The sequence below is a fragment of the Orycteropus afer genome, unplaced genomic scaffold (genome assembly GCF_000298275.1).
Source record: "Orycteropus afer afer isolate SDZICR_OR568_19922 unplaced genomic scaffold, OryAfe1.0 scaffold00061, whole genome shotgun sequence".
NCBI lineage: Eukaryota > Metazoa > Chordata > Mammalia > Tubulidentata > Orycteropodidae > Orycteropus > Orycteropus afer.
This window is the reverse complement of record NW_006921648.1, coordinates 2,369,736-2,392,829: the sequence shown is the minus strand read 5'-3', so window position 1 is coordinate 2,392,829 and position 23,094 is coordinate 2,369,736. Positions and strand designations below refer to the sequence as shown.

The following is a 23,094-nucleotide window of genomic DNA, read 5'->3' as shown; positions in this document are numbered from 1 at the left end:
ATGGTGCTTTTGGCTCAGTTATGCAGACCCTTCAGCAATCTCAGTGAGAAGGAGGGTGTCCAAGTGAGGCCCGGCCAGGCTTCCCCTGGGTTCGCCTTCTCCTCCCTGCCTGCATCCGCGTCAGCCCTCTTGCCTCAGGAAGCCAACCTGAACGCCTTGAAGCTGGGCAGGCAATGGATGAGTCAGACGATGATTTTAAAGAACTCTGTGCCAGCTTTTTCCAAAGGGTTAAAAAGAATGGCACCAAGGGCTCGGCAGGAGAAAGGAAGAAGCAAAAGGCTTCAAGCAGCACTCAGATAAGCAGCCAATTGAAAGGGCCCAGGCAGCCCAGGAGCAAAGCCCTGCGAGGCCCAGCACAGAGGAAAGCTGGCAGCCAGGCCCGGAGGGCTCCGGCTCAGGGGGCCGCCAAGCAGCGAGCCCGGAAACCGACTCGCGCTGTGAATGGGGAGGGCCACGCAGCCGCTCCTGCCTTTGTGCCAAGTCAGCCGGTGCTCGGGGACAGTGCACAGGGCACCCAGCCAGGTAAGGAGCGTAAATCAGTGCTAGAATGTTCCCACCAGAAACCAGGGGCAGTCAAACCAGGAGTTAGAAAACTTTGGGAAAATAACCATACAGTAAGTATTTTTGGCTTGGGCCCATCCAGTCTCTGTCACAGTCATTCAACTCTTGACAGTACGGGGACAAACGAGTGTGGCTGTGCTCAGATAAACTTTATTTACAAAAATAGGCAGCTTGAGGGCCACAGTTTGCCAACTTCTTATTTTAAACAATAGTCATAAATAATGCAAGCCTTATGTGAATTTTTTACATGATTCTATTTGGAGCCTTCTGTTCATTCAGAATCTTCCAGTAATGCGGTTGACATGAATTACATGAGCATGAAAATTATGCTACTCTTGTTTTCTCAAATTCATTCCAGAGTAAGTTGGAACAAGCTAGGCAGTTTTGGGTTAGGTTACTGAGAAGACAGCGGGGGTGTGATGTGGGTTTATGTCCCAGGAGAATCTTTGGATCCTTTCTTTTTCCTCCCCGAACCTTTTCTTCTATTTCCTAAACATATGTTTGTTTGTTGATAGCAACATTACTTCTCTGCCACTCTCAGGACCCTGAGCCATATGCTTAGGATACTGGAACACCGACTGGAACGAGAAAACGTGTGGCTCTGTGCCCTGCTAGAAATATAATCTCTCTCTTAGAAAACAAGGGCAGCCTGCTTGTTGCATAGCAACAAAATCTCTTAACCAACTGAGTTGAAAACAACAGTGCCCATCTCAAAGATACTGGCCAATTGTGTTGGCTTCGAATGTGTGGGGCTCTCCCCAGTCCTGGCAAAAATCCATTCTCCTGCATCTGGCTCCTGAAAGGGTTCATTATGCCTCTGCTCAGGCTCCCATTCCAGGGCTTTGACCCATCATTTTTCCCATTCCAGTAAACCCATGTTTTACAAATTCGAGTCTGTTCTGACCTCACCATGTTGGCCATCACTGGTCCTGTTCTAAGCCCCAGTCTATGTTATCATGCCCAGTGAGATCTGCCAACAACCAGTCCTACTTCCACTTGACAATCACACCTACAGCGGTTGGTGAAGCACCTCTTAGAAACGTGGGTCTAATCTGTACCTGGGGGAACAGTCCCCAGCTAGACCACATGCGAGTGAATGTTTCCTTCTTGCTAGAGTTTGCTCCCAGCAGTGATGCCCAGCCCCCTCCTCCCGGGCTGACCGCAGTGGCCCCCAGTCCCTCCAAGCCACGGACTGCAGAGCTGGTCCTCCAACGAATGCAGCAGTTCAAGAGAGCAGACCCCACACGTCTGAAACATGCTTCCGGGGTGTGCTCACTCGAGGTGGCGATTGCCGAAAACGCCCCCAAGGACCCTCCAGAGGAGACGGTGGTGGGCAACGGTAGGATGGGGAATGTTTTGTCTTGCCCACAGAGATGAGCTGTAATTCTGGGGAAAGGGAGGCAGAAAGGGATGAATGGTCACTGTGTTTCTGCTCTGGCCAGGCCCCTGCCAGGGGGCGTGTACCTTTGTCAGCTCACTGCCTCCAGCTAGAGAACGAAGCAGCCTCCAGATCTCTTCTCACTTAGCTTCTCTGAAAAGGTACCTGGGGGTACCTTTTATCATGAAATCTTTCAAACATAGAGAAGTTGGGGAGAAAAAAAATGATACAAGGGGTCCCTAGGCCCTCAACCGAGACTTGACAATTGTTAACATTTTGCCATGTGTATTTTAATCTGTGTCCAAATATGCATTTGAAATGTACCATCGGGAGCTGAGTTCTAGACATCATGACACTTCCCCTCCACACTGTCCTGCATGCGTCTCCAACGATGAGCTGTTTCCTACGTGTCTCCATGAGATCCCAACTAATTCCTTAATGTCACCTGGTATGCAGTTCACAGTCAGATTTCCCTGGGTGTTCCCAGGATAAGTTCACCATCATATTCCCTCAGGTGTCCCAAGGATATCTTTGATAGCTGTTTCCTTTTTTCCGAACAAGGAGTCAGTCTGAATTTACACACTGCAGGCGTTCATCGCTCGGTGGTCTCTTAACGTCTAGACCCTAGAACAGTTCCCTGTCTTTTTTTTCTCTTTATGATATTGACCTTCTGGAAGTCAACTTAAAATTGTCTTGTAAACAGTCTCTCACTTCTGGGTTTGTTTATTTCCTCATGGCATCACCAACCCCTTCCTGTAATCCCCATAGGGAAGGTTCAGCAGTTTGGCTGGCATGCCTCACAGGTGCTTGGCGCTTCCTGTCGCACCCCCTTCCGTGAGGCACATCAGGTGGTCCTGTTCTTTATCCCCTGAGCCATGTGGGTGCTCGTCCCCACTGAGAATGTGCAAGACGAAAGGACTCGGGGAAACCACACGACAGACCTGTTACTCTCGGCTGCTGTCCAGTCGACTCTGACTCCTTGTGACCCCCTGTGACAGACTACAGCTGCCCATAGGGTTTCCTGGCCTGTGACCTGGATGGAAGTAGACCGCCAGGTCTTTCTCCCACGGAGCCACTGGGTGGGTTTCTACCACCAACCTTTTGGTGTGCAGCCAAGTGCTAAAGTGTTGCCCCGCCGGGGCCCCTGGCTGACAGACCCCTGGTTGATGAGTGTGCTGTGTGGCACTGCGTTTGCCGTTTCCCACTGAGAGCACCGAGGACTCCCGGGCTGCCCTGAAGGCCTGCCGCGTCCGGCCGAGGCACTGGGCTCCACCTGCGTGAGAAAGGCCTTTCCCTCTAACCAGTGCCTCTGTGACGGGCGCCAGAGGCCACTGCAGGGAAGCTCGCACTTCGAGGGAGAGCCCTAGATTTGCTGGCCTAGGAGCCATGTACACCTGAACGCCTGAGGTAGCCAACTTCAGTAGAAATGGGGAAAATAAGAGGCCGGGTCCTCTAGGAGCGGGGTGTGCCGACTGTGGCCTGTGGACCAGCGGGGCAGCCTTGCCCAGGAGCTCGTCAGAATCGACTGCCGAATCCAAACTGGCATTTCACAGGCTTCCCTGGTGACATTAGGCATATTTTGGTGTATGAACCCTGTTGTAGGCCCCACCAAGGCTGGTTCTCAGTGGGCAGGCAGGGGCTGGGGGAGGTCGTGCCACCCAGCCTGCAGGACGCTGGTGTCCTCCACGCTCCCCCCGTCCACGTCCGTGCTCTGCAGCGTCTGCAGGTGAGCTTGTCCTTGGCACTTGTCCTCATGGGTCTGTCTCTGGTGCTTCTCCCCAGGCTGTGGGCCTGGGCCCCCTGCCACGGAGAGTGACACCGCGGTGGCTCTGGCCCTGCAGCAGGAGTTGGGGCAGGAACGAGCATCCGCCTGTGAAGAGGGCCTGGAGCAGGAGGGCTGGTTTTTCTGCCAGATCTGCCAGAAGGATCTCTCCGCCATGAACGTCATACGGAGGGAGCAGCACATAAACAGGTGGGGCCGCCGTGCATCAGCTGTTCTGTGCGCGTGACCAGAGCCCAGGGTCGCCGCCCATCGGCTGTCCTGTGCGCGCATGACCGGAGCCCAGGGTTGCCGCGCGTGTGAGCCCAGGGCTGCCATGTGTTGGCTGTCCTGTGTGTGCGTGACCAGAGCCCAAGGCCGCAGCGCGTCGGCTGTCCTGCGCACGTGACAGAGCCATCAAAAGTACGTGTTCATTGGTGTCAAGCATTTCACAGCCGTGCAGCCATCAGCACATCTGTGTCAGACACTTTCATTGCCCAACAAGAAACCCCAGACCCTTTCACTGTGACTCCCCCTGCTCCCAGCTCCCCCAGCCCCGGGCGGTCATGGGTCTGCTCTCTGTTCTGGACATCCGTGGACATGGGGCTCTGTGACGTGTGGCCTGTGGCATCTGTCTGCTTTCGCTCAGCATCCTGTTCTCAAGGCTCATCCACATTGTAGCATGTATCCAAACTCTTCCTTTTCATGGCTGAGTAATATTCCATCGTATGGAGAGACCACATTGGGTTCACCCATTCATCTGTTAACAGACAATTGGGTTGTTTCTACTTTTTGACCATTGGGAATAGTGTTGCAGTGAAAGTGTGTGGACAAGTTTTGGCGTGCTATGTTTTCATTTCTTTTGGGTAGACACCTCAGACTGGAATTGCTGGGCCACTGGTAATGCTGAGTTAAATCACTTTGTGATTCCTTTAGCCACTTTGCTAACAGATAATAAACCAAGTGTCTGGAAGCTGGCTTACACACAGCCACACTGCCACGTCTGCGCTGGGTGGAGGTGGTGGTCGGGAACATGCTTGGACCCACCATGTCTCCGTTGACGTGGCTCCCTGTCACCCACAGTCCACGTGACCAGGGAAGCCGGTTCCCATCCTCTGCTGCCTCCCTCTAGGTGCCTGGATGAGGCCGAGAAGAGCCTGAGGCCGTCCGCCCCTCAGATCCCTGAGTGCCCCATCTGTGGCAAACTCTTCCTCACCTTCAAGAGCAGGAGCGGTCACTTGAAGCAGTGTGCGGTGAAGATGGAGGTCTGCCCCCAGCTCCTGCTGCAGGCCGTGCGGCTCCAGACGGCGCAGCTGGAGGAGGGCTGCAGCCCTGCGGCACAGAGGTGGGTCCCCGGGGCAAGCCGCGCAGCGGGGTTGGCGCTAAGCTTTGCTTTCTTTAGAAAAGGCTCTTACAGCGTTGGAGGCACACCGCCCTTTCTGATTTCTATTTTTGACAACCCTGACGTACACCTTTCCTGATTTTTTTTTTCCAGTTGTGATTTAGGTGAAAGTTTACAGAGCGTGTTAGCTTTCCATTGAACAGCTGATACACGTTTGTTTGGTGACGTTGTCTGCGGTCCCCACGGTGTTAACAGTGCCCCTCCCACCTCCTCCCTGTGGTTACCTTTGCATTGTTCCTCCTTCTTTGCTGCCCCTTCCTGCCTTCTGAGCTTTATCCCTGGGCTTCATGCCCCTTTGGTCTCTTCCAGTTGATGTTCTGAGGAGTGCATACCTCCTGGGGTTCTTGCCTGTCATCTGTCCTCTGGCTGACGCACCTCCCTGATGGCCTCACTCACTCCCAGGCCTGTCGTCTGTCCTTTGCCTGAAAGTTGAGCCACGGGGGCTGCTTTGTTAAGAACTGCTTCTGTCGGGGGGACAGAGCCCCCTTGATCTCTGGAAACAAAAGACTCGTGGTGGAAAAGAGATGTCGTCCCTGAAGGGGTTCAGGAGCGGGTCGGTTCTGCGGCCCTGAAGGCTTTGAAGCGGCAGGACAGCTGAGTCTGGAAGGACCACAGTGGCTGCCCCAGGTCCTTCCTGGGAGTTTTCCATCCTGTAGTTCTATAGCCGGCGCCCATGAGAGTGGCTGAGTGTTTGCTGACTCACTTCCCCTCCCCGTGTCACGTCTCGTACAGCGTGGTTTCCATCCCAGTGGAGACCAGGTGTCACACCCTTAATAGGAGATTCAGGAGCCCTGGTGGTGCGAGTGGTTAAGTGCGCAGCTGCTAACTGAAACGTCGTCCGTTGAAGCCACGCGGCAGCGACGCGGGCGGGAGACCGGGTGCTGTGCCTCTGTGGAGATGACAGCCGAGAGGACCCTGTGTGGCCGCTGCGCCCGCTCCCGTAGGGCCACTCTGCGTTGAATCCACTCGGTGGCTCCCAACAACAATATGAGATTATCTGGCAACATTTAAAGAGTTGGTGAAACAGAACTGTAGGCCGTGTTTTTAAAGAGTCTATGAGACAGAACCGAAGACCCTATTTTTAAAGGGTATTTGCATGAATTCAGTGCAAATGGGTTAAAATAGGCCCTGTCTGTGTTTCAGCGCATGAATGCTTGCCGCGAGGCACTGTGGAGACAAGCCTTCATTAACTGAATTACAGCCCTTAGAGCTTCATAAGGAGTTCTCATGGCACAGTGGTTAAAGCATTGGGCTACTAACGAAAAGGTCTATGGTTTGAACCTACCAGCTGCTCTGAGAGACATGAGGCCTGCTTCCGTAAAGATTGACAGCCTTGGAGACCCTGTGGTGCAGTTGTTTGTCCTCTAGGGGCGCTGTGGGTTGGAATTGACTCCATGGCAGCAGGTGTGGTTTTTGGTTTTGATAGATCTTCACAAAGCCCTGGGTGGCACAGTGGTTAAGTGCTCAGCTGCTAACTGAAAGGTCGGCAGTTCAAACCAACCAGCTGATCTGTGGGAGAAAGACATGACAGTTTGCTTCCGTAAAGATTCCAACCTTGGAAACTGGGGGGGGGCAACTCTGCTCGATCCCATAGGGCTGCTGTGAGTCACATCCACTCAGTGGCGTGTGTTGGGTTCGGTGCTTTAGTCCAGATCTTCAGAGTGACCCCCAAGGGGCAGAGCAGAGCTGCCCCACAGGGTTGCCAAGGCTGTCATCTTTACAGAAGCAGACGGCAAGGTCTTTCTCCCACACAGCAGCTGCGAGGGTTCGAACCAGCAGCCTTTTAGTTTGCAGCCAAGTGCTCAGCCACCTGGGCTCCTTCTGTGAACACTTGCATCGTAGAATTTGAAGCCTTGAGGCCTTAGCCCGGCCGGCTCCCAGCCGCTGCCCGTCTCAGGCAGGACCATGTTCTAACGGTTGCTCAGCTGCCTACGCCCATTTCTAATACTTCCCAGAAGTGAAGCAGAGCCAGTGGGTCCTCCTGGAAGGTTGTTGGAGCCTAAAACTATAGCAACGGGCCACCTTCTCCAGGGCTTTGAACCTCCCCTCCCCTGAGGCCAAGTCGGGGGTGTCTGGATCCCTGGAGGTAGTTGGAATTCCCACTGAGGCCTGTGCTAGTCAGAGCCCCCTGTGTGCCCCTGGCACCCCTCCCACGCTGTTACCTCAGCCACAGCCCAGTGGCAGCCCAGGCCCCGCTCACTGGGCCCAGACAGCTAGAGCGTGCAGGGCCCTGGCTCTCGGGGAGCTCTCCTCCCTCAGACCAGGCCCCCAGGAGGCTGGAGCTGAGGTGGGAGGTCTCCTGAGGTGGTGGCTAGCTCTGCTCTTCCACACTTTCTTTCTCGTCTTTTCCCTCCTGCTTCATGCCCTGCCTGCGGGGGCTCACCCAGCCGGCCTGGGTTCTCTCCAGCCCGAGCCCTCAGAGGCAGTGAGCCAGGGAGCCCGCGACGCTGCACCTCAACTCCCGAGTCAGCTGGCCAGGCTGCCAGCTAAGCAGGGAGGCCTTGCCTGCAGGCCATGGGCAGAGGCGCTGCCCGGGGCCCTGGGAGGACAGGAGGGGCCCTTTCTTGGCAGCTTGGACGGGACTGCCTGAGGGCATCTGAAGGAGACAGACAGAAGTTGGTAGGGGGGTCCTGGGAGCTGACATTGGCACCATCAAGGGTCCCACTGTTTCTCAACTCCGCTGGAAGGCTTTGACCCAGTCTGAGGTGTGTGGGTGCCACTGATGGCTGTGTGTCTGCCAGGAGCCCGCTGGGCAGCACCTCACGGGAAGACCCAGACCCTTCTGTGCCAGTCAGCACCACCGACCCGCGTCTGGACTGTGCTGGGCTTTCTGCCCGGGCCGTGTAGCCTCACCTAAGGCTACAATAGAATAAGCACAGGGAGACCCTGCAGCGGCCGGTGCCCCCTCCTCACAGCCTCACCAAGGAGAACGCCCCCCACTCGTCCCCCGAGAACATTCCCCCCACTCACCCCTCCGAGACATTTCCCCCCACTCGCCCCCTGAGAACATATTCCCCCATTTGCCCCCCCACAATATTCCCCCCCACTCTCGCCCCCCTGAGGAGAACGTTTTGTCCCCCCTCACCCACACCCCCACAGAGGAGAACCAGCCCGCTCTTGTCCGGTATGGCCAGGCCTCACTAACTCTCCTCTTTTCTGCGATTTTAGTCTCAGCCATCAGGTTGGAAGTTTGAAACGGAAAGGAGCCTCCAGCATGAAGGAGCCCCAGAAAAGGCGGAAGGTCAGCCAGCCCGAGGTGCCGTCCGAGGACCTGTTGGTGGCCATGGCCCTGTCCCGCTCGGAGGTGGAGCAGTCCGGGACCGTGCAGGCGCTCAACCTGGAGAGCGCTTTCTCGGAGCGGACAAAGCTGGGAGCAGGTGCGGGTGGCCCCGGGGGAACCTCGCCACACTGCCATCCCACCTGCTCAGAGCTGGCCACTGCTGGGTCCCGGGTGAGTGGGCAGACCCCGCCACTGACCGTGCTGCTTCTGCCTGTCCCTAGAGAAGAAAAGCCGCAGGAAGAAGCTTCCTGCCTCCCTGCCCCCGCTGCTGGCCCAGGACTCCGCGGCCACGTGGCAGTGGACGGGGGAGCGCGTGGTCCAGCTCTTCGCAGAGGAGGTGGGGGACCTCCCCAGCACGCCGCCACTTCCCGCCAGCAGAATCTTAAAGAAGGAGTCGGAAGAGGCAGGCTGGCAGCTGCAGCTGCCCGAGGGGAGACGGAACCTCCTGTGGGAGGGCAGCGCCCTGGCCGGGAGCTGGGCCTCGGAGGCCTTCTACACGGCGAGCCTGGTCCCACCCATTGTGCCCCGGCGGCCCGCCCAGGTGAGGCCCTCCCGCGGGACATGCATCAGCCAGGCTTTGGGGGAGGCTGAAACGCTGCACAGGGTACGCCGGGCAGTGGAAAGTCGGAGAGGAAGAGGAGGGGTGGGCGCGCACAGTCAGAATGGAGGCCCGTTGGTTCTCAAAGTTTGGTATGTTCCCAGAGGACTTGCTTACAATGCAGAGTGCAGGCCCCAGCCCCTGGGCCACTGACATCATCTGTCTGCGACGGGGTCCAGGGTTCTGCGTTCTCATTAGCAATGCAGGCTGTTCTGAGGCACGTGGTCCGGACCAGGTGCTCACCCACCTGAAGCCACCTCCGCTGTTAGAAGGTGTCCCAGGCAATGCAAATGGTGCGCACACTTGGCTGCTCAGGGCAAGGTGGGAGGTTCAGTTCTGCCCAGAGGCACCTTGGAAGAAAAGCCTGGCAGTCTCCTCTCGGGAAGTTAGGCCTTGGAGACGCTGTGCACGTGGAACTCTGGGCTGCTAACCACGTCAGGTGCTTCAACTCCACCACCATGGGAGAAACGTGGGGCAGTCTACTTCCGTGAAGAGTAAAAGCCTGGAAGACCCTGTGGGGCAGTTCCACTCTGTCCTCTAGGGGCGCTGTGGGTCGGAATGGACTCCACGGCAGTGGGTGTGGTTTGGGCTTTGCTTTCATGTGATTGACAGCCTTGGAGACCCTGTGGGCAGTTCCACTCTGACCTGTGGGGGCGCTGTGAGCTGATTTGAGGGCAATAGGTTAAGGAGCTCTGGTAGCATAGTGGCTAAGGCACTTGACTTCTAACCAGAAGGCTGGCGGTTCAAACCCACCAGCCACTCCTCGGAAGGAAGATGGGGCAATCTACTTCCGTAGTGATACTGCCTCGGAAACCCAAGGAGGGGTCACTATGAGTCAGGTGTGACTTGACGGTACATAACAACAACATAACAGGTTTCATGGGTAAGGAGGTTGTGCTTTTTGAGAGGCAATAGAGAGACACTGCAGGGTTTTGAAAAATGGCACAGTTTTCCCCACCACACACAGGTGCCAGGAGTCGGCTGGGTTACTAAGAGGGCAGGCCCATGGCCCCCGTCAGCTCTCCCGGGTTCTTTCCCATGACAGTCTTTCCCCAAGCTTGGGTGCCACAGTCAGGGTCCTGGCCCTGACAGAGGAGCCTGCCAGCGGACGGTGAAGCAGAGTCCCCGAGGCTGCCCTGGGCGGTGGCGCCCCTGGGCCCTTGTCCTTCAGGCCAGCTCGAGTCCTCTGTGGTTTCTGATCAGAACGGTCACTCCATCTCCTCCAGCCAGGCCCCCTCTGCTGTGAGTGGGGCAGATAACACAGCCAGGCTGACCTTCCGACTCATTCCAGGGTCCCGCGCAGGAGCCACCGTGCCCGTTAATGCCACCTGACCTGCCCAAGTCGGGTGTATGCACACCCCCTGCCCACCGCAGCCCCCTTCCTGTGTGCTGCAGCCCCCGAGAGGACCCAGCAGAGCCAGTCCCCAGGGAGGCGTCACCCTCCTCCAGCCAGAGGGAGCACCAGGCCCTGCAGGACCTCATGGACCTGGCCAGAGAGGGACTGGTGCCCAGTGGCAGGAGCCTGGACAGCTGGGGTGGAGCAGCAGGTGAGACACCCGGGGGGTCCCTGGGCCACTGTGATGGTGCTCGGGTTCAGGCTTCGCGACTCCTCCCGACACCGTCCCTGTGGGTGGCCGCTCCTCGCTCTCCTCACAGGCCAGTGTAAATTAGGACACTCTCAGTTTCCCTTCACATTTAACCGAGGACGGCGCCGTCTGCCCAGAGCGAGTGGGCAGGAGGTCACGTGGCTGGCACCACCTGAGTTACTCTCTGCTTTAAACAGAGATGTCCTCAGTTGCCAGGTGGTCTGGCCCTCTAACCTTCTCATCGTTCTCTCAGCCATAGATTTGGTGCCCAGTGGCCTCCCACTGTCGGGGTTCGTTCCGCCACCCGAAGAGGAACATCTCCAGAGGGGCAGCGACACTTCGGTAAGGACTGGGGACCCCTCCATTGCGGCCGTTCTGTTGGCCCTCGGCTCTCACACTGTGGTCTCGGCCATCTGGTGTTTGGCGAGGTTGGCTCGCTGCCGGCCCCCAGGCCCTCAGCCCCGTCTGTGGTCTCCTGTGAGGCGTCTGCTTCCGAGGAAGCCGAGCACGGCTTACAGCCAGTGAGCTGAACCAAGGGGAGCCCCCGCTCTCCTCAGGACGCTGCCCTAGAGTCCTGCGTGCCTTTGCTGCTGAAGCTTGTGGGTCACCACAGTCACCATCCCAGGCGTGGGCTTTGTCCTGGGAACCAGAGGAAGGCCCGTCGGCCCCGTGAGGTCGCCCGTGTGGGCCGTCCCCACTGTGCGTTGGGCTCTTGAGCCTTCCCCTCATTCATTAAACACTTCCTGTGCCCCATGGGTGGGTCCCAGCCGTGCTCACGGAGCAGTTCAGCTCTCTGTTGCCAACTAGTGGGGTGGTTGTTGTTGTTATTTGCCATCGAGTCAGATCCGACTCATAGCGACCCCTCCTTGGGTTTCCGAGGCAGAATCACTACGGAAGTAGATTGCCCATCTTCCTTCCGAGGAGTGGCTGGTGGGTTCGAACCGCCAGCCTTCTGGTTAGCAGTCAGTGCCTTCGGCACTACACCACCAGAGCTCCTAACTAGTAGGATTAGAGGCTGGGCTTTCCTGAGAGTGTTATCATCCCAGTAGAGCACTCGTGTCGAGTAAAGCATCACCCGGGGCCCAGGCTGGCGACGCCGTCGCACAGATGTGACGAGCACAGACCTGGAGCACACGTCTCAGGCAGGTCCCTGAGCTGCGTACATCTAGGCCCTCGTCTGTCCGTCGGGCTGCCGTCGCTCCTCACGGGCTGCTCTGAGGTCTGAAGGCATAGTCTATTAGACCCCCTGAGAAGCTCTGGTTAAAGCGCTCAGCGGCTAACCAAAAGGTCGGCGGTTTGAACTCACCTTCCCTAAAGAGAAGCAGCCTTGGAAACTCTGGGGGCAGTTCTACTCCGCGGGTCCTCTAGGGGTGCTGTGGGTCAGCCTCGACTCCCTGGCAGCGGGTGTTTCGTTGAGCTCCGAGCCACGTCCTTCTCAGGATGGTGGTGCTTGTCTGTCTCGGGCCCTGCCTGGAGGCTGGGCAGCTGGTCGTAGTAGAGACCTTGAGAAAACAGCTCACGCTTTGCTGTCCTGGTTGCTGAGCGCCTCGGGGTAACGGGCGGAACCCGGTGGAGGACACGCGCTGGGGAGGAGACGGAGGGGCCTGGCTCTCGGCCCGCTCCAGCGCCCTACAGTGTGAGGAGCGGGCAGCAGGGCGACACCGACTGCTGTGCCTGGTCCCGTTTCAGCTCTCCCTTGGCCTGCTGGTCTCTGACTTCGGGGCCATGGTCAATAACCCGCACCTGAGTGACGTCCAGTTCCAGGTGGACAGCGGGGAGGTGCTTTACGCCCACAAGTTTGTGCTGTACGCGCGATGCCCACTTCTTATCCAGCACGTGAGTACGGCTCCTCCCTCCCCACGCCTCTGCCCTTCTCCCTCGTCCTGGCTCCTTGTCACGCGTTCTCCAGGGAGTGCCCTGTTAAGGACGCCCTCCCTCCCCTCCCCTTGTGAGCTTTCCCTCACGTCCCTTGCCTCCCACGTCCTCACCCGTCTTCCTTCCTTGCCTCGGGCCTGGCCCCAGAGGGAACGTTTCTCCCCTCGTGCCCTACGGGTTTAAGCTTCAGTGAGGAAGCAAGAAAGACGCGTTTGCGGTTAGCAGTGGTTTGAGGGGAAGGCCTCCAGATTGTGAAGCGTCTGACTTTTTTGTTTGGTCGAGTGAAAACCCGTCTTCCCGGCGTTGTTTCCTCTTCCCGTTTGTGGAACAATAGCGTCTCGTCATTAGGCTCCTTCAGGTTGAGTTGCTAAGAACTTTTTGTTTTTGGCAATTGTGATCTGGGTGGAAGTTTCCAGAGCGAGTTTGTCTGTATTCAACAGTCCATGAACATTGTGTTTCATGACGTTGATTACGATCCCCACAACCTAACAGCTCTCTGCCCACGTCCTCCCTGCGTTTCCTTCCCGTCGTCCCTGCCTTCTGAGCCTCATGCCTGGGGGGGCTGCCCCTTTGATCCCGTCTGGTTGGTCGTTCTGAGCACTCACCTCCCTGGCTGCTGTCGGGCTGAGAGCTGAGTCCCGGGTGAGTTCAGTTCCAGATCTGAAGGGAGACCAAGGGCTGTTGTCTCAGATTCCTCCGGCCTCTTTCAGCCTGGTGATTTCTATTTTGAGTTTTGTTCCACGTTTTTCTCCTACTCTACCTGGCATCTCCTATTGTGATCCCTTTCCGAGCGGTCGGCAGTGGTAGCTGGGCACCATCTAGTTCTTCTGGTCTCAGGGTTGGGGAGGCTGGGGTCACGTGGTCACTAGGCCTTTGGACCAGTTGTTCCTTGGTCTCTGACTTTCTCACTCTTCTGAAGCACGTGCTCAGCAGCCTCCACTCTGGCGCCCTTCTGAGCTCGTTTGACTGAGTGTCATGCCTCGCAGGAGGGCAGGAGTCTGCTGCTGGCCTCTGTCTCCGTGTTCTAGAGCTGTGATCTCTCTGGGCCTCTGTCTCCCTGTTCTAGAGCTGTGATATCTCTGCTGAGAGGGAACTCACTGGGTTCTGGAGCCCCGTCCCTAATTGATGTTGAAAACAGAAGTGCACGGGCCTGACCTGCAAATGCCTGGCCCACTGGGGCAGTGCGCCCTGGCTGATGTCATTCCCAGGCTTCAGCCTGTTGAGAGTTGCAGGTCCAGACAGCCCAGGCGGTCTGTCTCACTCCGAGCTGTGCAGCCCTCTTCTATTTCTGTCACCCTCAGGTAAACAGTGAAGGCTTCTTTGCTGTGGAAGATGAGGACCTGCGGACCCAGCGCGCCCTGCTGAGTGATGTCAGGGTTGAGGTGGCCCATGCATTCCTGCGTTACCTCTATACTGCAGACGCTGCCGTGTCCTCCCACCTGGCCCCCGACCTGCGCACCCTGGCCCTCAGGTTAGCTCGTTCTCCTGTGGACGTCACAGCCTTTGAAATGCACTGACCTGGACTTGCAGGTTGACGAGTCCCTGAGTGGCGCAAGCAGCTATGCACTCAACTGCTAGCCAGAAGGCTGGCGGTTCAAACCCCTCCAGAGACATCTGGGGAGACAGGCCTGGCAGTCTGCTTCCAAAAGTCACAGCCTGGAAAATCCCCTGGGGCAGCTTCACTCTGCACACACACAGTCACCTCAAGTCAGAATCAACTGATGGCAGCTGATGACAATAAGCAGGGCGACAGCATGGGGGAGGTGGCACCACACAAAAGCTGGTGGGGCCAAGGCCGCCAGAGATGAGGCTCTGTGTCACACCTTCTAATCCAAAGTCAGGCCCTGCGGCCCCTCCACTGAAGCCGGACCACGCAGTCTGTCCCCAACACTGCAGCTCCTTGAGCCGCGTCCCATGGACCGAGCGGCCCCTCCACTAAAGCCGGACCACACAGCCCGTCCCCAACACTGCAGACCACGCAGGCTTTTCTCAAGTCCCAGGAGATGGATGCATGTGGAATGCCCCATTTCCCTGCCCTGATTTCACCTCCCCTGGCTCGGCTGCACCTGTGTCTTACGAGACGGCACATGGCTGTGCCCCACAAGGTGTCCCCCCCGACAGGGCTCCCCTCCATGAGGAACCTTGTGCTGCCTCACAGAGAAGTGTTCTCGGAGTGAGAGTCCTCAGGGCAAGGACAGCTCAGCCTCTGGTCAAACGCACCCCCAGACTCAGCAGGCAGCGCACTGGCCCCTGGGCCTCGGCCGACTGCGCGAGGTCGGTCGTGTATCGTCCTGGCGTCTGAACACCTTGATCCAGGCGGCTGCTGTCCCCGCCGCTGCAGACCCAGCGATTTCTGTTCCCGTTACCCAGTGCTGCCGTAACAGAGACACTGCGGCAGTGCCTCTAACCAGCAGAACCTTACTCTCTCGTGGATTAGGAGGCTAGGAGTCTGAGTTTGGGGGCCGGCTCTGTGGGACGTCTTCCTCTCTGTGTCTGCTCTGGAGGGGTCCTTGTTCCTTGGATCCCTGGAGATCTTCTCTGGGTGGTCTCTGTCTTCCCCACCTCTGCTCTCTTAGTCTGCTCCTTTTATGTCTCAGGAGAGATTGACTCAGGCCACACCCCACACTGATCCTGCCTCATTCACAGAACTGAGACCACCCCTAGACGGGATGGTAACCGCAGGCACGGGGCTTAGGCTTTCCTACACATGCTTTCAGGGGCACAGCTGAGTCCATACACCGGAACCCTAACCCCGCCCAGGTCACTTGGTCACCGGCAGCAGTGTCAGGAGTGCCTTGTTCCTAGAGTTCAGTGGCCTGCGGCTGTTGCTGGACAAGAGGGCGGGCACCGTCTCTGAAAGGGAGGGGCGTGAGTGTGGCCGCCTCCCTGTGTTGCTGGACGTGAGGATGGATGCTCTGCCGGGAAGGGAGGGAGTCTGGCCGCCCCCCTGGAAGGGCACCTGCACGCCCACCTGGGGCCAGGGCCGGCTCCCTGTCGGCAGTGCTGACGTGTGTCTGTGTTGCAGGTTTGGTGTGAGGGAGCTCGTCCGCCTGTGCGAGCAGGTGCCTCTCGAGACGGACGTGGAGCATGGCCCCCAGCAGGAGGAGGAAGACAAGGACTGTGAGAGCAGGGCAGACAACTTCCAGGAACTCTTGAGGTCGATGTGGGGAGACGAGGAGGAGGAAGCGGAGGCCCCGGTGAAGCACGAGGGCCGCGAGGACAGAGAGGAGGTGGACGAGGCCGACATGGAGGAGATATATGAGTTTGCAGCGACTCAGCGGAAGCTGCTTCGAGAGGAGAGAGCGGCAGAGCGAGGCGGGGCCACTGGCCAGCGCAGGGAGGGCTCCCCGGGCCCCGGGGGCGTCTGCGCAGGCGTCCTGCTGCAGGCGCAGTTGGAAGAGGTAGTACACAAGCCATCTGAGCCCGGAAGCAACGAGGCCCAAGGCAGATGGACAAGCGGGGCACAGTCGGCTCCCCTGTCCCAGGGCGAGCAGCCCCCCAGTGTGCACCACGCAGAGACCCGTGAGCGGGAAGCCGTGAGGGAAGCCCCAGGCCGCTGCAGGTCCTCCAGCCCTCCCGGCGAGTCCCGGGCAGGAGGGAAGGAAGGCCCCTGTTTGCACTCAATGGAGGACAGTGAACAGCTTTCGTCATTGACCCGAGGAGATCACCCTGAGCGTCCCCAGGTAACAGGTGACCAAGAGGAACAAAGGAGCCCCGTCATGGAGAGAGGGCCCGAAGCGTCCTGCTCCCCGAGGTACCAGCAGGCACCCGCCCCAGGTGGGAGTCCCTCCTGGCCCCACCTCCACCCTTGCTACGCAGGTGGCATGTCCCCTCTGGTGCCTCGATCGCAGAGTGCAGATTCCAAGATGGCTTCCTGGGACACACTGTCCCCAATTTTATCATCAAAGCACAGGAGAGACAGTAGCATCCCTGCGTTACTTACAGACCCAGAGCCCGAGGAAGGCAAAGCCAGTGGTCCCATGTGGGCTCGCAGCAGCAGAGGGCCTCTGGTCTCCCCAGAGAAGTCCCTGTCTATTGACCTCACCCAGTCCGACTCTGGTGACTCACGCTCCCGGCGGCCGCCAGCTCCGTCCGCTGCAAACAGAGAAGATGAGGTGATTCTTCTGTTGGACTCGGACGAGGAGCTGGAGCTCAAACGGACCCCAGCAGGATCCCTTCCTGACGACGCCCCCGAGGAAAGGAAGGTGCTAGCTGTCAGCCCCCGGTCCTCAGAGCTGTTCTCGGTCATCGACATCGACGCAGATCTAGAGCAGTCTCCCAGCCCCCTGGGAAGGGAGGGCAGGCGGCCGCAGGGGGCGGGGGAGCTGCTGGAGACCCAGGGCTCGGTGGGCGGCAGGAGGCGCCTGCAGCTGTTCTGTGACAGCAGCCCCGAGGAGGACAGCACCGTGGACACGTCGTGGCTGGTGCCCGCCACGCCACTGAGCAGCAGGGGCCGCCACCATTCCTCCAAGACCCACGCTTCCCCACTGCGCTCTAGGACTTCAGCGCTCAGAGAGACCCACCTGGAACCCAGGGCTGTGTCAGAAGTCAGGGAAGCAGAGGGGGCCACCGGTAGGTTTCCAGCCATTGTGCCCCAGACAGCGGCACCACGCCTGGTTTCTGCCACCCCAGGGAACCCCGAGACTGGAGGGCAAGCCTCCAGAAGCCCCCCAGGGCATCGGCCCAGGCCCCACCAGCTCTTGTCCCCCATGGCTTCCTGTCGGCCACCAAGACCCTCGCCTGAACGGCACCGGCTGGGTCGGGCCACCGTGGGTGAGGTGGTAGAAGTCGAGGACAGTGATGACGAGCAGGGGGTGGCCCTCCACCCACTCAAAAGCAGCCCCCTGCCAGACGGAGAGCCCCCCATCCCCATTGACACCTGCTTCTGGAGTGCTGAGCCCCTCTCGCCCATTCCCATTGACCACCTGAACCTTGAGCGGACCGGCCCCCTGAGCACCAGCAGCCCCGGCCACAGGGCGAGGCAGGCGCCGGCCTATGGCTCCCCCGGCCTCCTGGACACCAGCCCCATCCGGGGGAGCCGCCCTCACCCGGGAGGAGCTCCGGAGCGGTCCTCTCGGGCCGGCCCCCCCGGGAGTAGCCGGCTCAGCTTACTGAACTCGGCTCTGTGGGACGACTGGGACGGAGAAGAGAGGTCGCCGGAGATGCTGCCTCTGGCCCAGAGACTAAGCGCCGACCGAGCCGACAAACCAGGAGGCCCAGAGACACCCCGTGAGTAACAGGAGGGTGGGGAGGTGGGGCAGCGCCTTTGGCCCCAACAGCACGGGCATGAAGAGGCCAGGCGTGGACCTGGGGGCCGCAGTGCTGGCGGCCCGCAGACCCAGGCCCTTCACACGAGGGCCAGCAGCCTGCTGTCCACACACTCGTCCTCTCCAGTGTGTCGGTGTTTGTCAAGCTAGTCTGATCATCAGGGCCACCCGGGCTTTTGCAGAAAGTCCCCGTCAGTTGACCCCACCGCAGAACACAATCACAACCTCCCAAGAGAGGCTGAGACCCTGTTCACAGACCCCTCAGGTGCACCTTAGGGTCGGCCAAGTTTGCATCCTGAAAAAGCCCAACACGGAATCACCACACAACCCGGCAGGCCCCTCCCAGGCACACCCCAGAGAAGCAAAAGCCTGTCCCACAGAGACTGGTGCCCCTGAACGTGGGCTTCCCTGCACTGCCCACTCACAGGAGCACTACTCACAACAGCCACAAGGTGGAGCCAACCCAGGCGTCACTGGGGCGAACACGGGGTGGTCCCCCGCCACCAAGGAGAATGGTTCAGCCATCAGGAGAGCGAGGCTGTGACGCTGCTGGGACCGGGACTCACCTTGGGGACACTGCCAGTCGCAAAAGGACCCAGTCACAGCAGGCCTCGTGTGATTCCGTCTGTGCAAAGCGTCCACAGTGGGCGGACCGACAGACGTGGCAGATTGGTGGCTGCCGGGGAGGAAAGCAGAGCGACTGTAACGGACACGGGCTTTCCTTCTGGGAGGAGTGGCTGCAGGACACGGCGCCGGTGAATGGCCCCAAACAGCAGCCTTTCCGCAGATCACTCTACTGTGCGGGTTCTCCCTCGTTGGAGGGAGAGATCAGGACGTGTGGGGGGCCAGCCATGTCCTGCAGTGCCTCCTCCCCCCAGGCAGAGACGCAACTGTGTGAGCTGCGGCCCACCCTTCAGCTGAGCAGACACAAGGGGCCGATCGGGAGCACAGCGAGTGACCCCACAGCCTCCCTCGACTAGCTGCGCGTTTTGTCTCTGGCACCAGGAGAGAGAGAGAGGTCTAGTGGCTGCCTGGCGTTGATGCTGCTCCCAGGCAGGGCACAGCCCGCTGAGCGGAGGCTGGGCAGTGAGTGGCAGTGCAGGGAAGCCCACGTTCAGGGGCAGTTTCATTTCCTCCTGAAATCCTGGTCTGATCAGGGCCAGCGGTGCTCAGAGCATCTGGAAGCTTCACTACGTGTGCAGTGCCCCCTCCCGCCCATTTCTGCTTGGGCAGGTCGGCAGATGGTGATTTGCATTTCTAACCAGGTCCCAGGCGCTGCTCTGAGAACCGGGTGCCCGGCTTCAGACCAGGGGCCTGAGCCTGAGGGCTGAGGTGGACTCCAAGGGCCGGCAGGACAGACTAAACTTCTGCCAAGCGTTTGGAGTGTTTTCCAGGAGACATGCACTGCTTTTGTCAGTGTCTGACAGGGCTCTGAGACCATAAAAGGTTAAGGACCAATCTCTAAACTAATTGCTTTACTGAGATGTGACTGACATACCATCCAGTTTACTCTAGACTGTTCACAGTGTAAAGCGACCATTACCACTATTTCCTGAACATTCTTATCACTGAAAAACCCAATAGGTGAGCGCTCCCTCCCTCCTTCCCTCCCCAGCCCCTGGCAACCACGAGTCAACTTCCTGTCTCGGGATTTGCCTGTGGGGACATTGCACGGATAGGGAATCACGGGGCCTTTCGTGTCTCTTCACTGGCAGTGTTTTCAAGGTTTAGGCCTTGGCACTGCATTCCTTTTGATGGCTGAGTAATATTCTACTGGACAGAGAAACCACCTCTCAGTCACCCATTCGATCACTGCGGGACATTTGCTTGGGTCCCCTTTTTGCCTGTGACGAATGCTGCTATCATGCTAAAAAAAGGAGTGCTCTCGTGGACTTGTGAGTTCGTTTCTCTTGGGTACATGCCAGGAGGGAAATCGCCGGGCCATGGGGTGCTTCTGTGTTTAACTTGTTCGGAACTGCCAAATGGCTGCAGCGAGGTTTCCACGGCGATTACACCATTTCCCATTCCCGCCTGCGCTGGAAGAGGACTCCAGCTTCTGCGTGTCCTCGCCAGCACTTGTGATTTACACACACACACACACGCACGCACCTTTTTTTTAAAAAAAAAAAAATATCAATCCTACTGGGTGTGACAGGAACCCTGGTGGCACAATAGTTGAGCGCTCAGCTGCCAGCCGAGAAGTTGGCACTTTGAACCCATCAGTGGCTCTGCAGGAGATGAGACCTGAAGATCTTGCCCTGTAGAGATTTACGGCCCAGGAAACCCTAAAGGGCAGTTCTGTGGGGAGCCCTGGTGGCGCAGCGGCGTGTGCGCTCAGCCCAGGAAACCCTACAGGGCAGTTCTGTTGGGAGCCCTGGTGGCGCAGTGGTGTGTGTGCTCAGCCCAGGAAACCCTACAGGGCAGTTCTGTTGGGAGCCCTGGTGGCACAGCAGTGTGTGCGCTCAGCTGCCAACCAAAAGGTGAGTGAGCCGAACCCAGCAGCAGCTCTGAGGGAGAACGACCTGGTGACCTGCCTCCCTAAAGGTTGCCGCCTTGGAAACCCCGTGGAGCAGCCCTGCTCAGTAACACGGGTCGTTAGGCGTCAGAATCCACTTGGCGGCACTGTGTTTCGTGTTTGGTTTAGCGGCTGTGTGAGGTGGCACCTTGTCCTTTGGACTTGCTAACAGTGTGGAGCATCTTCTCATGTGCACGTTGGCCATCTGTGTGTTTTCTTTGGAGAAAATGTCTGTTCTGGTCCTTTGTCCATTTTCTAACTGGGTTGCTGGGTGTTTCACCGTTGAGTTGTGGGAATGGCTGACTCCTCAGCCTGCCTGGAAGATGTCAGGATGACCCATCATCACGGGTTGTCCCTGGATGAAACTGTAAGGTCAAGTCACGGGCCGGGCTGCAGGCCCAGGAGCTCTGCTGATGCAGCATGCGGGGGCACATGGCCGTGGCCTCCAGTGTCCTGCAGTGAGAGCCGTGGGGTCGCTGCTTTCATAGGGCAAAATGGCGGCCAGGGTCTTCAAGTGCAGGCTTTGTCTGGGTGACCCGGGCTGGCTTCACAAGCGGTCAGTGCAGGCCCCTCACGCTGAGCCATGTGTCTCTTTTGTTCTCCCCAGAAGGTGCTCGTCGGAAGAAGAACTTGCCCCCGAAAGTGCCCATCACCCCAATGCCGAGGTATTCCATTATGGAGACCCCAGTTTTGAAGAAAGAGCTGGACAGGTCAGTGTGGTTCTCCAGAGCCGGCTGGAAGGGCTCTTTCTTCCCACGCCTGACCAGGCTCACCTCCCACTTCTCCTGGGGGGCGTGGCCTGGGCTTTCAGCAGCCTGCCCGGCCTGCTGGGGGCTGGCGGCTGCCGGGAGGAAAGCTGTGTGCGCTGCTGCCAGGGAGTCAGGGAGCTGGCCGGGCTTCCGTGCCGACTGCACGCGCTGCTGCCCACAGTGCGTCAGCCTGAGAAGCTAACACACAAGACTCCTCCGGGTTCCCTCCGGGTTGTTTCACGGCCACGTAAGAGGGACCCGGGCCGTTACAGTCTAAGGAAGGGGACCTCACTTTAAAAAGAGCCTCAAAACTATCGCATCCAAGTGAAGGCTGCTCTCCAGCCAGGGGCCATGGGAAGCACGTGTGCGTGTGGCAGGGCGGCCGCCGTTGTGCAGGATGCTGGGGGGACGTCCCTTTTGGACACTCTGAGAGTCAGCTCAGTCGGCACGCAGGAGAGATGAGCACCTCTGAATGTTCCCAAAAGCCAGACACGTGAGGTTTCCCCGCCCCGAGCCAGCTTGCATTAGCTGATGCCGTTGGCTTGTTGCTGAGATCTGGAAACCGCACGGCGTGTGCGTGGCTGCGGCAGCTGGGAATGACGCGCCCCTGCATCCCACCTTAGGTTCGGAGTCCGTCCTCTGCCCAAACGGCAGATGGTTATGAAGCTGAAGGAGATATTCCAGTACACTCACCAGACCCTGGAGTCTGACTCCGAAGATGAGATCCCATCCTCACAGGTGCCGCCACGTGCCTCTTCCAGCCTGGCCTGGGCCACCGAGGCCCCCAAGACATCACGCACCGCAGGCCCCCCACCTCCAGAGGCCACCACCAGCCTGATCCCCCCAAGGCCGAAGGGTCCCACTGAGCACAAGAGCCCCCGACGGAGAAGGAAGCCACCCCGAGAAAGCTCCCCTTCCCTGCACAGGCCAGCAGCTGCGGAGGCACCCCCGGCTTCCGACGGTGACGCCCAGCTCCCAGCCTCCCAGGAGTCCACGGCCACCTTGGTGGACAGCAGCGACGGGTCCTTCGGCTCACAGAGGTAACTGGGTCAGGAGCCTCGCCGCTGTACTGGGTCCGAGAGCCGGCAGGGCTGAGGGCTGGACTAGGCGGAGCCAGTGGCCCGTGTCCAGAAAGGCCAGCTGCCCTCTGGGTTTGAAACCACGGGAGACGCAGCAGGCCACGCCCCCTGGCCTCTCAAGCAGCCTGTGGAGCCCCAGCCCCTCAGCCTGTGAGAAACTCAGCGTGTCCTCTTCGTGGCATCAGCTGGTTGCCCATGAAGACCAGCTCACTGGAGTAACTGACCTTGAGGGTGTGGGCAGGACCCTACCCAGCTGGCCCAGCTCGACTGCCCGGGAAATACAGCCGACCCCAAGGGGAAGCCTCTTGGGCGCTTCTTGCTGCCCGGGACACACTCCAGGCTCCGCAGGGGACCTAGGGACACACTGCTCCCCTGAGAGGCTCCTGGTCTCGGGTGGGGGAGGGGGAACGAGACAAGGTTTCCCAAAGTGCTGCTGTCTGTTTCTTTCAGCTCTTCCTCCGGTGAGTTTGGAGCCGCCTTGATGTCTGAAGGTGACAACGAGGGTGAGGAGGGGGTCAGCGCCTCTCAGGCAGCCGTCCGGGCTGCAGACATGGAGGAGGCGGTGTGGCGCTACATCCGCTCCCAGCCCGCCCTGTACCGGAAAGTCCTGCTGTACCAGCCCTTGGAGCTGACGGAGCTGCAGGCGGAGCTGAGGCACCACGGCATTCGCGTGGCCACGGGGAGGCTGCTGGACTTCCTGGACGCCCAGTGTGTCACCTTCACCACCGCCGCGGCCAGGAAGGAGCAGCTGGACAGGAAGAGACGGCAGCCTGCGGGCAAGCAGCAGCGAGCGCGGGATTAACGGGCCACCCTCCCGCCCCCGCCCAGCCCGCATGCAGCCCCACCACCACAGGCCCCACGGGACCACGCCAGCTCTCTCCATGACGGTGACGGCGGCCCCCGCCGCCACCCCCGACTCCAGACTCTGCTCCGTGACGTCAGGGCGGCTCCTCGCTGTCGGTGCCCCAGTGGCTCCTGAAGCAGGAGGGGAGGGGCCGGTGCTGCACGGTCTGCCCCCCGTGCCCCCGCCTGCTCTGTGGGTCCG

General features: G+C 59.1%; 1 protein-coding gene across 1 annotated transcript; it reads left to right on the top strand.

Moving 5' to 3' along the window:
- Positions 1 to 22,851, top strand: SLX4 (SLX4 structure-specific endonuclease subunit). The gene is made up of 15 exons (XM_042780795.1): positions 1 to 43; positions 139 to 572; positions 1,678 to 1,900; positions 3,722 to 3,911; positions 4,831 to 5,043; positions 8,269 to 8,477; positions 8,602 to 8,921; positions 10,270 to 10,525; positions 10,818 to 10,906; positions 12,254 to 12,400; positions 13,741 to 13,910; positions 15,465 to 17,668; positions 20,829 to 20,931; positions 21,594 to 22,010; positions 22,500 to 22,851. The coding sequence occupies exons 1-15, from the start codon at positions 1 to 3 to the stop codon at positions 22,849 to 22,851; spliced, it is 5,370 nt and encodes a 1,789-aa protein (XP_042636729.1).
- The last annotated feature ends 243 nt before the right edge of the window (positions 22,852 to 23,094 follow it).

Coding starts and splice junctions, on each gene's coding strand:
- SLX4 (XM_042780795.1), top strand. CDS start 1: ATGGTGCTTTTGGCTCAGTTATGCAGACCCTTCAGCAATCTCA. Junction 10,526..10,817: donor CAGCTGGGGTGGAGCAGCAG/GTGAGACACCCG, acceptor TCGTTCTCTCAG/CCATAGATTTGGTGCCCAGT. Junction 12,401..13,740: donor GCCCACTTCTTATCCAGCAC/GTGAGTACGGCT, acceptor TGTCACCCTCAG/GTAAACAGTGAAGGCTTCTT.